This window comes from Pipistrellus hanaki, assembly GCF_964339955.1.
Source record: "Pipistrellus hanaki genome assembly, chromosome: 17".
NCBI lineage: Eukaryota > Metazoa > Chordata > Mammalia > Chiroptera > Vespertilionidae > Pipistrellus > Pipistrellus hanaki.
In genome coordinates this window covers 28,340,353-28,357,819 of record NC_140519.1, presented here as the reverse complement: position 1 = coordinate 28,357,819, position 17,467 = coordinate 28,340,353, and the positions used below count along the sequence as shown (strand labels likewise).

The following is a 17,467-nucleotide window of genomic DNA, read 5'->3' as shown; positions in this document are numbered from 1 at the left end:
TTTGGGAATCAGTGGGGTTTGGAATGAGTAGTCAAATGAACTTTGCCATTCTGCCAATAGCATCCCCTATCCAATCACTGCTGACCTATTTTATTTTATTTTATTTTATTTTATTTTTCTGGGGTTTCCCGCATTTTGTTTTTCTACTCTTTCTCTTTTTTCCCCCTCTCCCCCTGACCCTCTCCCACAGCACATTCAGAGAGTGTCCTAAAGGGTGACAGACTTGCTCATGCTTCCCTTATGACTAAATCCCTGGGCCTCTGGCCAAGCCCCCACAGATGGCCCCAAACTTCAGGAGAGTCTCACGTTCTCCCTTCAGGAGAGCCCCACGTTTGCAGCCCAGCCCGGGCCGCCAGGACAGAGTTGTGGAGGTGTCTTAGTCCTGGGGGAAGGCAGAGCAGCTTCCAGGAGGAAACGGGCGTTTCCTTCCCACGCGCTCGGGGAGCCCTGGGTCCCGGCCTGGGGACTCCACCCAGCCCCTCCCTGCGCTCTGGGACGAGCCAGTCGCCACACACAGGCACTTGCAGGCCCTGGTGCCACGCCCTAAGGAGAGCAGCACCCAAGGCCAATTGCCATGGCAACCCTGGGGTTCATTCCATTCCCCACCCAGCGGATCCCCCCCTCCTCCCTGCGCTGCAGCCAACCGGCTTGTGCGTGTCCGGGGAGCGCACTATAAAACCTGCGCTGGTGGCGCTGGGGAAGGAAGGCGATCTCGGGACCTGGAGGGAAGGGAGCAGAGCCAATCCACAGCGTGGAAAGTCTCTGTTTTGCAGAAGCGGGAGGAAAAAAGCCTGAGCATGCAGAGTGCGCAAAGCATGAGCCCCAGTCTGCCCACGCAGTGCCTCTGCCTGGCTCTCCTGCTCCTCCATCTCTTGGGACAGGTAAGTGGCGCACCCTTTAGGTGTCCCTGCTTAACTTTGCCTTCCCTGGCGGCCCGCTGGGTCACTCTGCCTCACTGATGATCCTGCTGAGAGGTTCCTCCTTCTTTCCTCGCCGTGGCCCCCAGGTCGCTACGACTCCACGCTGCCCAAACCCGTGCCCGGCCTGGTGCCCCCAGACGCCGCCGACCTGCGCCCCCGGGGTGAGAGCGGTGCTGGACGACTGCTCCTGCTGCCTGGTGTGTGCCCGCCAGCGTGGCGACAGCTGCTCGGAGCTGGAGCCCTGCGAAGAGAGCCGGGGCCTCTTCTGTGACCGCAGAGCGGACCCCAGCGCCCAGACTGGAATCTGCATGGGTAATCCTGCCCCCTCCACCCCGGACCTTTCTCTCTGAGGCTAGCTGGGGCTGCCCTCTCTTTCCTATCCCTCCCCCTTCCCAGAAAGGGATGCGCAAATAATCACAGGCATGAGGATGCTATGGGTGATGTTTATGGAGCGCTTACTGTGTGCCAGGCATAGGCTGGGGGTGACTGGGGTTTGGGGGAGCGCCCGAAGCCAGAGGTGGGCAGCATTCAATCACTTGCCTCCCTAGAGAAGAATCAGATGGATGGGGAGCAGAGCAGAGTTAAGGGCCAGTGAAGTCATTTTCTTTGGAGATGTCCAGGGGGACGCTTGGGGGTGATGGACGCTAGGGCTCACTCTCTGGCTCCCAGCTCCCCCAATGCAGTCCAGCAGGTTTGTTTTCACACCTGTAATTGTCCTATTTGAGCCAAAGCCCCCCTCCCTCTAGTCTATGTAACCCCTCTCCTGGGCTGTGAATAACAAAGGCAGGTGGCCAGCCAGTGCAGGCTGTGAAACTTAATTAGTTGGGCATCAGTTTTCCACGTGGTGCACCATCTAGCTGGAGGCTGGCCCTGCCTCCCTGGATTAGAAGCTTGGAATAGCCCCGAGCTCATAATGATTTTGTGTGTGTGTGTGTGTGTGTGTGTGTGTGTGCTGGAATGCCAAGGAATTCTAACTCTCTGCCCAATGTGACCAATTAACCTATTTGGAAAACATGAGTGCTTTTTTCCTTCTTCATCTTCCTTCTCTTTTTAATTCTAAGATGCTGGATGAGGAGAATCTGAGGAGTTTCTTGCAGAATAACTTTAGCATTGGGAACATGGCTACGGGACCTTGGGAGGGTCATTTCTCAGCTGTACACCTCTTTCTGCATCCATAAAATGAGTGGCAGGGCTGGATGGCCTTGAAGGCTCTTTCTTGCTCAGAGAGCCCTTTGTGAGGATAGCTCTCTACTGGAGGTGGGTAAAAAATCAAACAAACAAAACAAAACAAAAAAATAGACTCTCTCAACAAGACAATACACTTGGGCTTTGGAACACGTGCCACAAACCTTATGTGATGTCCTCAAGACATTGTGATTTTGTTTTCCTCTCTCCCCTTCCCTCTCTGCCTGCCTCCCCACTATTCTAGCCATAGAGGGAGATAACTGTGTGTTCGACGGGGTCATTTACCAAAGTGGAGAAACCTTCCAGCCCAGCTGCAAATACCAGTGCACCTGCCAAGATGGGCAGATTGGCTGTGTGCCTCGCTGTGACGAGGACCTGCTACTACCCCAACCTGACTGCCCGGTTCCAAGAAAAGTTGAAGTGCCCGGGGAGTGCTGTGAAAAGTGGATCTGTGACGCAAACGACACGGAGGCATTAGGCGACCTGCACGCCCTTCCCGGTGAGAAACTCGGGCTACCTGAAGGTGCTTACAGCGCAGGATATAGGTGGGCAGGAGCACGTGTGTCCTTTGGGATTTGCAATGAGAAACTGACCTCCTTTTCTGGCCATTGAGCTGTGGATTCCAGATTTCCCACTGAGACCAACACACCATGGGTTGGATTCCTAGCCAAGTATGCAGTTTCCTCTAAAGAGAACCTGCTCGATTCAGTAGTTCTTTCCAGCAGTGGGACTGATTTGGTCTTATTGCGTGACTACTGTGTATATTTTAGTCCATCCTACTTGACCTTTATTCACATTACAACGATACAAGTAAAAAACAAACAAACAAACAAAAAACCCCACTCCCTTTTGTGGATTCTGCACACTCGCTGTGCATTCTCAAAACCAGCCTCCCTAAAGAATGCTACTCATCACTGGACAGGTGTCACAGAGAAATGTCACCTTTCCAGATGCTGCAGGAAAGGTCAAGTGACACTTCAGGATCTTGGCTTTGCTTTGCTTTTTGTTTCATCTTATAAAGGAAATAGTTTCGGGTAAGGAGAGAAACTCAAGAGCCAGTAAAGAATATTTTAGAAGCCATTCATCAGCCAGATTATATCTACTGGTGGTATGCAGACATTAGCCATGCCTTACAGACAGTTCTGCCAAGTAAAAGAGAAGATGTGTCCCAAGTCATGATATGAAGTGTTGAGAAAGAAATTTTCATAATCAAAGTCTAAGTGTCTATATCCCATAATCCAAATCACCAGTTCCACCTCTCTAAGGCAAAGTATTTTTTCATCACTATTTAAGTTGGTTGGTTCTATTTACTCATTCAATTAAAATTTTAGCATGATCATTTTTCTGTAAGAAATCATATATTGAAACACTGTAATTTATGGAATGGTCCTTGATGTTAAACTGTTCTATATTCTTAAAATTTCTAAGTTTCTTTGTTGTTGTTTTTTTTAATCTTCACCAAAGGATATTTTTTTATTGATTTTTAGAGAGAGAAGGGAAAAAGAGAGAGATGTGAGAAAGAAACATGGATTAGTTGCCTGCTGAGCACACCCTGATCAGGGATCAAACCCACAACCTGTATATGTGCCCTCACCGGAATCGAACTAGCAAACTTTTGGTGTACAGGAAGATGCTCCAACCAATGGAGCCACCCAGCTAGGACCCTGAGCCTTAAAGACAAGTTAACAGTCATTCCACAAAGATTTCCTAAATGCCTACAATGTGCCAGGCATTGTGCAACCTGTTAGGGGTTTATAAATAGAGTAATCCATTCTGTCCCTGAAAACACCTGAATTTTAGGAGTCACAGAATTGGCTGAGACCTTCTATCTGATGACGACTGACAGAACCACATTATGATCCTCACGTTTTACTCTGCCTGGTTGTCTTTTTTTTGTGTGTGTATTTCTCATAGCCTACAGGACAGAAACCACTCTAGGAGTTGCAGTCTCTGACTCGAGTATCAACTGCATTGAACAGACTACAGAGTGGAGCGCATGTTCCAAGAGCTGTGGCATGGGCTTCTCCACCCAGGTCACCAACAGGAATCCGCAATGCGAGATGGTGAAGCGGACTCGGCTCTGCATGGTGCGGCCCTGTGACCAGGAGCACAGGCAGCCCACAGATAAGGTAGGTGGCGGCCTGGCCTTATTGGAGTCCAGGCTTTAGGAAAATCACTGCGACACTAGATGACTAGAGGTCAGCTCTAGCGGGGAGTTAACTCCAGAGAAAAGGCAGAGAAGTGAGTGAGTTTACCTTCTTTTGTTTTTTCTCTTTAATGTATTGAAATATCCCAGGCAGCTCACAGCAGGCTCACAGGTAAGAAGTACGAGCCGGACAATTATCATAATGTCCCCAATTGAGGGTATGGCAAAGCTCATTCCATTTCTGGAAAAGACTAGCTACTTAGTTGCCAAGGGAAACTGATTTTAGAGAGGGCATTTCACCCCTTGAGTTCAATCAACAGAGCAGGAATTATAGCTGCCTTATTCACCACCCCATTCCCAGCATTCTGCCGGGTCCATAGTGTGTGCCTGATAAAACATTGCTGATGAAGAAATGAATGGCTGTCTGGGAATTATTTTCAGTATTTTAAAAAGCTTAGTGGAACTAGTATATTTGCCAGCATAAGGCTATATATGCCAAATAAAATAGCACATTTCTTTCCTTTTTTGCTGGTACTATATCAACTCAGTGTGTTAAGGCTGAGTACAAGGCATGCAGATCAGAAGCTTGGATTGCTTTCGGATGACCTCACAGTTCTTGTTACGAGAACCCTAGATACATGCACTACCCCAAAATTAAATTATTATATGGGCCCTTGGACAAACCTTAGGCCAAAATAAAATAGTTTCTAGCAATGAAAGACTTACGTATCTCTGGAGCCAGCTAGTCTGGCTTTAAATCCTGGCTTCCCACACCAACTAGCCGTGGGATCTTGGGCAATTTTCTTAACTTCTAAGCCTCCATTCCTTCCCCCATATAATAGGGTCACTGACAGTACTTACCTCAAAGGTATCATGAGGATTAAATAGAATGAATTAGCAAAGCTCTGGGCATAGATTACTCTGTTAACATTAGGCATCCTTACTTTGTTTCTTTCATCAATTTGGAAATGACATTTAGAGATACCTTATCCCTAAAATTATATGCATGTTCCTACACATAAGGAAATTCTAACATACATGCAACATGGTCATGCAGGTTCACCCACAAAGCAGTCTCTCTCTATCTGTTACTCTCTATATATCTGTTTCTCTCTTTCTCTCTCTTACACACACATATACATACAGTCCTTGTTACCAAAACCCTAGATACATGAAATACCCCAAAATTAAATTATTGCTGCCCTTGTATTTTTTGTCATTGATGGCAAGAATATATGCCAAATATTAAATATAAAAAAGAAACAAGAAACCCTTAAGTATTGTCAGACACACTAACTTCTTTATTAAATAATGTTTTACCATCTCATGCTATTGACTGTTTCTTTAACCAAAATTTATGTTTTCTTGCACTAAGTTTAGTATTGGGATTTGTTATATTCAACATATTTTATGGTAAATATATTTCTTAAAGGTCATAGGAATGTATCTAGAATTTAGGAAAATACTAGCATCATAATTGTTACTTTCTTATCGAGAGATTCTTAAATGGGAAATAGTGCTTCTCCAAGTGTGGCCCTCAAATCAGCAGCAGCATCTAAGAACTTGTTAGAAAGCAAATTATTGGGGCCCCCCATCAGACCTACTGAGTCAGAAACTCTGGGTGTAAGACCCAAGAATCTATGTTTTCGCAAAACCTCCAGATGACTTTGATGGACACGGAAGTATTGAGAGCCACTGATTTCATAGAATTCCAAGTCTCATCACCCCACAATCTGCGGGCTGTGCCCAGGAAGGTTAAGAGCAGCAGAGAATTATGGCAAATTAGTAAGTGAAGAAATCTGAGTAGGAAATAAACATATTATCAATTCCTTGCCAAAGTATCAATATCGGGATTCTTCATCAACCATTACTAATGGAATATTCAATAAATTCTCTACTTAATTTGCCTTCATGGAAAATAGCCATATGGTAGAAGAAATGGGCATTGCATCAGACAAGTCCAATTACTAGATGTTTTCTGATCACTTTAGCTCTTTAAGATTTTACTTATTATCTGTAAAACTTGGGCAATTGTTCTTTACATTAACAACTATTCCTTATATGAATAAATGTTGTTGATAAGGTTAACATGAGTTAACATTCGCAAAATGTTTGAAACATTAGTGGACTTTCAATGATGCCAAATTTATTCTCTTTTGCTTTATAACACCTAAGAATGCACTTAGCTATAGCAACACCAAACCCTGTTATAGTGGCTTGATAATATAGGCTTCTTTATCATACATATGCTTTTACTCTTAGTTTACCACCAAGGTCAAAAGATGACTGTGCAAAATGGGGCACGGTTTCCACATTCTAGGTAGGAAGGAAAATGAACACAGGAAGCAATGAAGAACTGCATCTTTGTCTGAAGGGCAAAGAATTTCCCAGAATCCCATGGTGTGTGTATCATGGGCCAGAACTTTGTCACAAGGCCGTCCTAAGCTCCGAGATATTCTGGGAAAGCACTTTTAGCTGACCACATTGCCCGCACAAAATTAATGTCCTGTTAGCAAAGAATAAAGAGCAATGGATATTGGGCAGGCAACTAGCAAGCTAATCCATACCCCTAAAATGGTCCTGGGAGGAAGTCACCATCCATGCATCACTCCCTTTCTTCTTTCTCAGAAAGGAAAAAAGTGTCTGCGCACCACGAAGTCCCTCAAAGCCATCCACCTGCAGTTCAAGAACTGCACCAGCCTACATACCTACAAGCCCAGGTACTGCGGAGTCTGCAGCGATGGCCGGTGCTGCACCCCTCACAACACCAAAACCATCCAGGTGGAGTTCCAGTGCTCCCCGGGGCAGGTCATCAAGAAGCCAGTGATGGTCATTGGGACCTGCACCTGTCACAACAACTGTCCTCACAACAATGAGGCTTTCCTCCAAGAACTAAAGCCGAGCACCAGCAGAGGGAAAATGTAACCAGGGTCCCTGGAGAACCCCATCTACAGAGGCAGACCTTAGCTATTGTGTGACCCATCTTCAAAAGAATATAAGAAAAATCGAGAGAATTATGATTTCATGCCCTGAGTCCTATGTATTTTCTGTGGACCTATAAGGTCAGTTCTAGCTGTCTTTTTTTTTTTTTTAATGGAAAATATGATTAACTGTAAACTTGGAATCAAGGAAAACTCAGGATAGTGCTTAGGGATGACTTACTGTTCTATGGTGTTACTTCAAATGAAAATGTCTATAAATTTAAGAAATCAGATATATATTTGACTGTGTAGACTACATCACATCACACTCATCTTCTTTTGTTATATATTAGTGTAATTTCAAAAAAATGTTCCTGTCAGAATGACACAGGGAAGCCCGGCATCATACTGCCCATGTCTTCATATAATTATTTCACCATATTTTGAGGTTTGACTTGAGGGGTCTCACTGAGCTCTTTTTGTGTAGCTCAGCTCTGAACTTCCAAGTCCAAGAACCAGGAAATACAGAGCTCTTCAACTTGAAATCCAGAGTCTATTAGTTTTGTGTTTAGTTGTAAACTAGGAAACGACCTGTATCTACAGTAATACAATGTTACAGTTAGTTAGATGGACTGGTATCATAAACTTGCTCCATGTCAGACAAATTGACTCCTTTCCAATAGAAAGAAGCTGAACAGAAAACTCTCCCTAATACAGATGATGTATTACATTTGTATATGCTGAAGGCTTCTGGGGCCCATAGTGTTTTCATTCAGAAGAAGCAGGGCCTGTCAGCAGAGATCCTCTCATCTCACTGATGAGGAAACTGAGGCCCAAAGCACCTGATTACAACCTTGGATGACATTCAAATGTGCTTGTAGTGAAATTTTAAAACAGAAGAACAAAGCCGACATAAGTGGGATGGCACAGGAACACACATTTTATGGGAGTTTAGAATTTATGTAGACCTGCCCATAACTTATCCTTGGGCCCTACTTATGCAAACTCACAAACAAGATATCGGTGCAGATGTGTGTGCATCTAAGTTGCCAGGCTATAAGATAGACTGCAAACTTAAATGCATACATTCGCCTAATGTCACCAAATGTGTTCAACTTTTCTCCTTAAAAGTATTTATATAAATATAAATTATACATTTTTAAAATATTCTTTTTACTTTCTCTACTTGTCAGATAGCACTAAATAAACATGATCTTATCAATGTGTGACTGTGCTATTACTTTGTGTTTATAAGTTGTTTATTAGAAATATAAACAACATTAAAATATACACATTAAATCAGATACCAAGCACTGAAAACAAAGTGGATATATTCAGATGAGATGACAACTTCTCACCATGAGGGAAATTAAGGATACCTCTTCCTGAGTTAGGTGTTCTCTACTGCCCAAGCCTCCGATATTCTCCACAATGTTTGCCCAAACCAACAACTCAGATACTGATATTTTCTTCTAGAAAACCTGCTATATATTAAAAATTGAACTTCTTGCCCTGGTGGGTGTGGTTCAATTGGTTAAGCATTATCCCATGCATCAAGAGGTCACCAGTTCAATTCTCTATCAGAATGCCTAGGTTGTGGCCTCGATCCCCAGTAGGGGGTGTGCAGGAGGTATCCAATCCATGTTATTTTCTCACATCAGTGTTTCTCTCTTTTCTCCCTCTCCTTTTCTCACCAAAATCAATAATATTAAAAAAAAAAAAAAAATTTGAACGTTTTGTTGGACCAATCAAAACTCACCTTGTCTGGCTTCTTTCATTCAGTTAAATTCTCCCATTTACGCAGCTTAGATCACCAGCATTATTTGATCAGTCTCCTCTTGCTGTGTGGCCAAAAAAGCATATTTCCAGGGGTGATGCAGATCAGCAAGGCGAACAGGACTGTGTGAGAGTCAGAGGTAGTATAAGCTTTATGTTTTACAGTTTATAGCTGATGCTGTGGGTGTATACTTATTCTTCCATAATTTGAAAAAAGTTTTCCTCTTCTCCTATCTCAGCTTCCTTCCCACACATCTCTTTAGCTTGTTTCTTTGTCCTTTAAGACAGTTTGGAAAGCCAATTGTAATTCGCAGAAAGTTATCAAGGGGAGCTAATACAAATGGCATTCTTTGTGCTGAGAACTTGACCTTCATTATTTATATTGTTTATTTTGCACAAAGTCTTATGAAGTAGGTTCTCCTCCCCACATTACAGATGAGAAAGCTTTGTAAAGTTTAAAAATAAATGGTTAAAAGAAACTGGTGGATCTAGGATCCGGATCAATTTACTTTGGCTTAATTAAGCTACCACATGGATTCATATAAATATTATCTCTCTGCAAGGCTGTTCAGTATTGTCAGTAATGGCAAAATGGAAACTTTCCCAGTGCAGCATATAGGTTGGCTAGATCAATTCTAGTACATCTATTATGATGAAGAACAAAGCAACATTTAAAATAAAAATGTCAGAAAATCTTTACCCTCAAAAAGGGAAGAGTTATGAAAAGAGTGATTTGGTTTTGTTCAAAAGTATCTGTGAGCATGAATGAAAAGAAGTGCAACAAAATATTATTTGTGATTATGTCAAGTTGACCTTATTTCTTTTTTGTGTGTGTGTGATTTTTTTTTTTTTTTTACTAACTTTGAAACAAAGAATATACTACGTTTATAACCAGGGGGGAAAGTAAGGCTAGCTTCACAAATTCCTTTAAGCACAGGTTTCCTTAAACTTCCACTCATGCTAAATTGGCTGCCCTTTCCAGCATCCAAAACATTTATTAATTCATTCATTTTGTTCATTCAAAACATGCTTAATGACAGCCCCTGTGTTCCTAGTATTGTTTTAGGTCCTGAGAATGTAGTCATCACACACACACACACACACACACACTAAAATCAATGTCAACATTTACACTGTTGGCAAACACAGGCAAAAAGCAGTAAGCAAAAAAATCAAACAAAATAAATACCAAATAGCAATAAATAAACTCTAGAAAGATCATGAAAATAGGGGCAATCTAATAGAGAATATCTGGGTAACTAATTTAACTCAAGGTGGTCAAGAAGGTTCTTTCTGAAGAGGCAACATTTCATCTTGGATCTGAAAGATCACAAAGAGAATCTTCCAGGAAGAGGTAACAGTTAGTGGGAAAAATGTCAACTATAAGTTTGTAGCTTTGTTAAAGATCTGTGTGCTGAAGCCTTATCTGAGAGGTGGTGAAAAAGGGCTCAAACAGATAGGTCTTGCTTTTATATTGTACTTATCACACTATTTTAGAATTTATTCTTTTTTTTTTTTAGATTTTTTAATTGATTTTTAGACAGAGAGAATGGGAGAGGGAGAGAGAGAAAAACATAGATGTGAGAGTGAAACATCCATCTGCTGCCTCCCCCACTAGGGATTGAACCTGCAACCTCTTACTGGTCAGCACTAAATCCAAGTGCACTAAGCATCTTGAGGCCAGAATTCTGGCCTTCTTTGTATCAGTCACAGTACATGGCACACAGTAGGACTCCACTGTATACCTGTTGAATGGATGAATACATGAATAAAGGGAAGAATGAATGGATTGTGCATTAACAAAACACAAAATATCCTTTGAAATAAATGTTAAGCTTTGAAATTATCATTTTCATTAGCATTATCACTATGATTTTCATTATCACTATCACTTGTAGAGCAATCCCCACTCTTTAACACACACACACACACACACACACACACACACACACACACACTCCTGAAACTGTCATTAAAGATGGTTGAAAAATATTATCTGATCTACCAATATTTGCTAAGTCCAGAATGTCCTAGTAATACAGCAAGGATAACAACATTTTCTGAGCAGAGGTTAGAGATGCGGATAGAGCTTTTCAATCTTGGGTTTGAGTAGCAGGCCTATTCTTTCCCAACTGTGAGATACTGGGCAATTTGCACACAACCTCTTGCCTATAAAATGAGACTATAATATTGAAAGAGTGACCAACTGTCCTCCCTAGTTTGTCCTAGTCAGAGTGTCCCTGGAACTCAGGAATTTCAGTTGTAAAATCAGGATAGTTCCAGGCAACCAGAGGCAAGTTGGTCACTTAAAGAATCAACCACAGCCTAGCTTGTGTGGCTCAGTGGTTGAGTGTTGTTGACCTATGAACCAGGAGATCAAATTCCATTCCCAGCCTGGGTTGTGGACTCAATTCTCAGGAGAGGGTGTGCAGGACGCAGCCAGTAAATGATTCTCTCTCATCATTGATGTTTCTATCTCTCTCTGTCTCTCCCTTCTTCTCTGAAAGCAATAAAAATATTTTTTTTAAAGAATCAACCACATAGTATTGTGAATTAATATATATTCATAAGCACTTGACTATGCTAGGCACATATGAGGCCTGCAGATGACAGATATTAATATAATAAGAATCCAGTAGGGCCAAGCAATGCCCCTTCTTCTATGCATGTTATGCTCAGAGGCAGACAATATTATTGACCTCATTTTTTATAGGAAAAGGCGAAGAGGTTAAAAAACTCTGATGACCTATTAAGGACACAGTGAATGAAGGAGCTGGGATTCAAACCCAGGGTTTGCCTGAGCCCAGAGCCAAGGCTCTTTGCTTTCCACAGTGCCACAGCACTGCAGCCAAGTGTATTTTCAGCAACCAAAACAATTCCAACTGTTTTCCTTTTCCCAAACTATAAATGTTCTCTTTTAGAAAAAGCATTGCAAAGCTGTGAGATTACTGAGATCATTCTGTGAATGTGAAATCTTGAAAGCACTTAGTTGTGGTTTAGAGATAAGGCACATTTCATTGACAATTATTTGGGGAATTTTCTTTTCTTTTACTAGCCAAGGATTCGATTCAACAATGCGGCCAGGAAATAATACGTCACACTCTTATCTGTGCTTGATGAGACTCTCCGTAAAGCATTTGCTGGAGATTTCTGGGCAGCATTAGATCTCTCTCTCTGTGTTTCCTTGTAGGCAGATACACACTGTCATGCTTCTGAATGGGTTTCACTTCCAACATGCTCAATATCCTAAGTCAAATCGTCAAATAGTACATCCTTTTGGCTGTGTGCTGTTGAGCTTAGTCTGAAGATTCATTATTGTTGGAAATATATTCCTCTTAACCACACCGAGTGGTCCTTACAGTCAGTGCTATGCTGTCTGAACCACCGAAAGATCACTAAATTCAACTACTACTTCAAAAATGCAGCTGGCAGATGCTGAACTCAGTAATGAAGAATTCTCTGCATCTGTCCAATTGAGGACTGTGAATTATTGTTACACTAAGCCAGCTGTTCTAGGAATAACCTGAAATTGCAAAGGGTAAGGGTAGCAATGTTGTATCATTCTTCCTAAAGGATATGTATCTTTCCCTTTAGGGCAAAAAAAAAATGAAGGTCTAAGTTTCAGCCCAGGTTGCTCTATAAAAGAATATATAGTTCCATTCAAAGGGCAGAGTTTGAATGAATGAATGGCCCATTGGTTCTACTGAAAGGAGCCAGGAAATAATTGTTTTATAATCCAAGAAGAGGATGGTGCTTTGACTTACATTTTATTAGCAAAATCTGAGAATCAGGCTCTGCTTGTAGCATAGATTATGAAGTTCAGGAGAGGTTACACAGTTCTTCGTGTGGGTTAAATAAGGGTCAAATGCTCCAAAGCTGACCTAGATTTGTTCTGCTGAAGCAAAGCCACCCACAATGTCCTTGGAGGACCTTGGCAGAGGAGATCCCTGCAAATTCCAGGTCCAGTTCCTCTGAAAGTTCATGTCTGTTTCTTGCTAGACTCTAAGGTCCATGAGGGCAGGGGGCTTGGTGGTTTTCTCCCCACTGCTCCCCACGTGCTTCTCAGGCTTTTCTATTACCCCAAACAGCTGAGCATAAGGAACACGAGAGCAGAAATCCAGCATTTCTGTGGCATGCCACAATTTTCTCTTAACAATTCAAGTAAATCTCAACTTCTCTTTAATGTATCCATGTTTGCTTACATATTAAAAAATAACATTTAAAATTCCTAATTGGTTAACCTACTCAATTTTCCCACCCAAATTTCAAGAGAAATTGATGCTCCAGAATGATGTACATTTTCACTGAAGCCTCTTGTACCCCTTGCATACTTCACATAGTCAAATAATCAGTAATAATAAAAATAATTCCAAATTTTATCTCATTTTACACACCACTGATTGTAAGATGTCCTGTTAATTTATGCATCAAAAGGACATGAAAATTCTGCCAATCTTCCTAAGAACAACACCATCAGTTGCAAGATTCATCTCACTTTCATAAATGCATATATTTTTAAATGTTGATTTTAGAATACATAAAATTTAGAGAGAAAAAGAAAGGAAAAGGTAAAGGAAAAAGAGAAAACTAATCTAGAAGCTCATTAGGCAATATGCAAAATGTTTCACATAGATTACTCATTTACTTTAGTCCTTATGAAAACCCTATGAGATGGCTACTATTATATCTCAGAAAACCAAGCTCTGTGTAGATAAACAACTTGCACAGGTTCATAAATATGTTATGTGGAAAAGCCTGGATCTGAGTCATCATATTCTGAGTCCAGAATTTGTACATGTAATCCCTCTATCTTATTGTCTATAGAAGCCAGTTTCTCATTGGAAGGTCACCTATTCACAGAGGTCCAACTGCAGCAACCACAGGTAAGGGAGTCTCTTGTGCCTATTAAATACATACCTGGAAGATTTCAGAAGTACCCAAGGAAATAAGTGTTTCAGAGGTCTCTCTGTAAGTCCTCATTCATTAAGAGAACTATCTAGCCTCCAAGCCTATGCTTAATGGTTCATTCAGAGGGATCGTGGTTGCTTCCCCACAGGCGCCCAGATAGGGGCTTGAACTCACAACTTAGGTATGTGCCTGACCAGGAATTGAATCTGCCACCTTCTGGTATACTGGATGGCACTCCAATCAACTGAGCCACACTGGGAAAGGTGAACATATTTTTAATTAAAATTCCTTTATTGATTGCTTTTTAGAGTCAGAGAGGAAGGGAGAGAGAAACATCAATCTGTTGTTCCACTTATTTATGCATTCATTGGCTGATGTCTGTGCCCTGACCCAGGATCAAATCCCCAATCTTGGCATATCAGGACAATGCTCTAAACCAACGAGGCTACTTGGCTAAGGCTTGAACAAAACCGCTGTATGTCATTATCACACTAGAGTGCTCAAACTTGGAACAAAGGTAAAGTCCAAGTATTATTTTCTATGACCCTCCTTAACAACACGAAGAACTGCCTTTTTTTTAATGGGCATCTTTTTCTCTCAAAACTCTGTGTGATTTACACATTTCTTCAATTCTATATAAGTTAACTGTGGGTTTGTAAGCCCCTTGAATCTCATAAGTTTCATATACCTTTATTGCTTCACTGATTTTCTACTACTTTTTTAACTCTGTGACTTTCTCTTCTTTGATAAATAACTGTAAAAATACCCAGATAAGATATTTTATTGAATTCTAGTAGGGGTGAGGGAGGGTATTTGACCTGGGTGTTCCTGAATTTTATAGTTTCACTCTGAAAAATATAATTATGGCCAAGAACCTGTGATTTTTGTAACAGGCCCTCATCCCCTCCCTGGCTAGCTAGGTATATTTTGTACATGGGCAGTAAGCCCAGAGGTAAATGTGCTATTGGTTATCTAGAGCTTACATAGGCACTTGGCCAAATTTTAAATTACTCAAGATCTGTGTCTTCTACAGAATAAAAGCCTTTTACATGTACTTTGGCTCTTTCAGATTCCCCTGCTGGTTACATGATTTGATTTTAAAGGGTAGTTCATACATAGCAACTCCAGAGGAACCACCTAGAGCCATATTAAAAGTGTTGATTTGTTTCCAAGCTTTCATGTTTGGCTTCTTCTCTTCTCTTTCTCCAAATGATCAAAGTCTTGCTTTCTTTTCTTTCAAAGATTTTTAGAAAGTGTTGACATAAGAAACATCCAAACCTGTAGAGAATTTGTATGAGTTCATTTGAACCAAACTGACAATTGCTGGGAAGCAAAATCACCACAGATTGCGAAAATGCTCCGAAGAAGGCAGTTTTGCCGTTATTTTATACATTAGAATCAACAGAGGATTACATAAAATTCATTAGTGGTAGATTTAAGGGGGTGGGGGAAAGCAAAATGGGGAAATTTCTAAATTTGAATAAAAAGCAAAACACAAAGACATATACTTTTTTTCCATTGGTGGGTGCAAGATAGTTAATTAACTTTTACAACCATAAAGTATGCAGAGAACTAGGTAATACTGAGGGATTCTGTGCTCTGGTGGGAGATTGTGCCCTGAGGGGTCTGGAAAAGGAGATTACTCTGACATTTCGAAGGTATGTTATCTTAGATGCAAAAAGACAATAATCATGATTATTTAATTAAAGATTGACCTTTGCCAAGGAAGTTACAGGCCTCAGCTGTGGCTACCTGTCATGACCCTCTTATAGTTAGGAACTTTTATGTTCAGACCATCCTTTGTGGTTATTTTTATTCTCTGAGTTTATAAGATGTGCCATGCTGGCCTCCTTTGAGCTGGTCAGGTTTAGTATGTAGCTCCTTTTCTCCTCAAGTGTGCAGGCACTCTTCAATACATTGGTCCACTGAGATAACATTGAGTAACCTTTGTTCTGTGTGCCCACTGATGGCCTCTTTTCTAGGCTAACCCATCAAAATGCCATTATCAACTTTAGAAAATCATCTTTGAGATTATCCCTAAATTTAGAAGGAGGAAAGCACACTTAGGAGAAAAATCTCTACATCAGGATAACAAAGAAAGAGCCTTATCCATCAATAACAGAGTCCACTGAGCAATCTCATGCTCAATCTGAAATTTTTATAGCCATTATGACAGATCATAGATAATATATTATGGGCTGTGTTTAAATCTCTTCACTCCTCTACAAAATATCAAACAATAATCCTGCACTAAATGGGTACTTAATAAATGTTGTATAAAAAAAATAAAAGGATGTATTGATGAAAAGATGGAAGATCATTAGATAGAGAGATTAGATGGGTGGGTAAAGGTATTAATTGGTGAAATGGATGAACAAACAAATGAGAACTGGCAGTTTATAATTCCCAACCCTTTAAAGAAAATAATTTTACCTTTGAAAAATTGCTGCTAAAAGTCTAGAAACTTCCATTAATGATTACCTCAGGAACTTGTTCAGAGTTCACACCTGCCCACACATATTGCTTCAAGCTCCCTTTCCTAGTCCTCAGCAACCCGCCTTTTAGTTCCATGACTCAATTTGCATTGTTTCTATTGATTCTTGTTCCTAAGCAGTAACCTGGCCCAATTTCTGATGTATATCCCCTTACCATGCTCTCTCTAAATTTGCCCTTTCCATGATTTTGAGCCTGGCCAGCTAGGTTGGCCCATTATCTCCCAGATTGACTATCAAGGAATGGGAAATGGATAGTTTACTTGAGTTATTAGACATAAAACCAACACAGTTCCAATTGATTTGATTTTTTTTATTCCCTTTATCCTTGCCTAAATAAGAAAGGATTCTAATACTATGGTACATTAGAGGTCCTTCTTTGACACCAGATCACCAAATTTTTTTAAATATATTTTATTGATTTTTTACAGAGATGAAGGGAGAAAGATAGAGAGCTAGAAACATCAATGAGAGAGAAACATCGACCAGCTGCCTCTTGCACACCCGCTACCGGGGATGTGCCCGCAACCAACGTATAGGCCCCTGACTGGAATCGAACCTGGGACCATTCAGTCCTCAGATCGATGCTCTACCACTGAGCCAAACCGGTTTCAGCCAGATCACCAATTTTGATCAAAATTAAGGACACAGTAGCTTAAGGTAGGTAGTACTCTCTTCAACTCTTGGGGGAAATGTATGTAAAAGTAATTTTTAATTTCTAGATTCCCATTTGGAATAAATAATTTTTAGAAGTCATTAGCTATCAACACAACTCCAACACTTTTGAGTATAAATTCTAATTTTTCATCATACAGATGCTTGATATATGTAAAAGCCCACTTGGTATTTCAGCCCCAACCCTCTGGATAATTAAAGGAGCAATAAGGAAAAGTCAAAGTTTGTCATTTTGTAGACATTCTTCCTATAAAGTTTAAATGCCCTAACTATACTGAAAACAGAGAGGGAAGTATTATAGCAAGGTTTTTTAAATGTTGACCATATGCAAAAATGGTCAAGTAACATGAGTCACTTAGCTGACCACTGGCAGAGAAGACAATTATTTTGGTTTGGGATATGTTTTTGTGCTTTGTAGAAGTACTATCAAATGCTTTAGAGTGT

At 40.9% G+C, this 17,467-nt stretch overlaps 1 protein-coding gene across 1 annotated transcript; it reads left to right on the top strand.

Annotated features, from left to right (window-relative positions):
* Window positions 1-684: 684 nt before the first annotated feature.
* CCN3 (cellular communication network factor 3) lies at window positions 685-7,256 on the top strand. The gene is made up of 5 exons (XM_084864447.1): window positions 685-881; window positions 1,007-1,232; window positions 2,350-2,604; window positions 4,020-4,234; window positions 6,880-7,256. Exons 1-5 carry the CDS (start codon window positions 798-800, stop codon window positions 7,174-7,176), a joined length of 1,077 nt encoding a protein of 358 aa, XP_084720573.1. The 5' UTR covers window positions 685-797; the 3' UTR covers window positions 7,177-7,256.
* Window positions 7,257-17,467: the final 10,211 nt, after the last annotated feature.

Excerpts from the sequence above, each read along its gene's own strand:
- CCN3 (XM_084864447.1), top strand. The coding sequence starts at position 798 with ATGCAGAGTGCGCAAAGCATGAGCCCCAGTCTGCCCACGCAGTGCCTC. Across the intron at positions 882-1,006 it reads TCCTCCATCTCTTGGGACAG|GTCGCTACGACTCCACGCTG; the intron begins GTAAGTGGCGCA and ends CGTGGCCCCCAG. Across the intron at positions 4,235-6,879 it reads ACAGGCAGCCCACAGATAAG|AAAGGAAAAAAGTGTCTGCG; the intron begins GTAGGTGGCGGC and ends CTTCTTTCTCAG.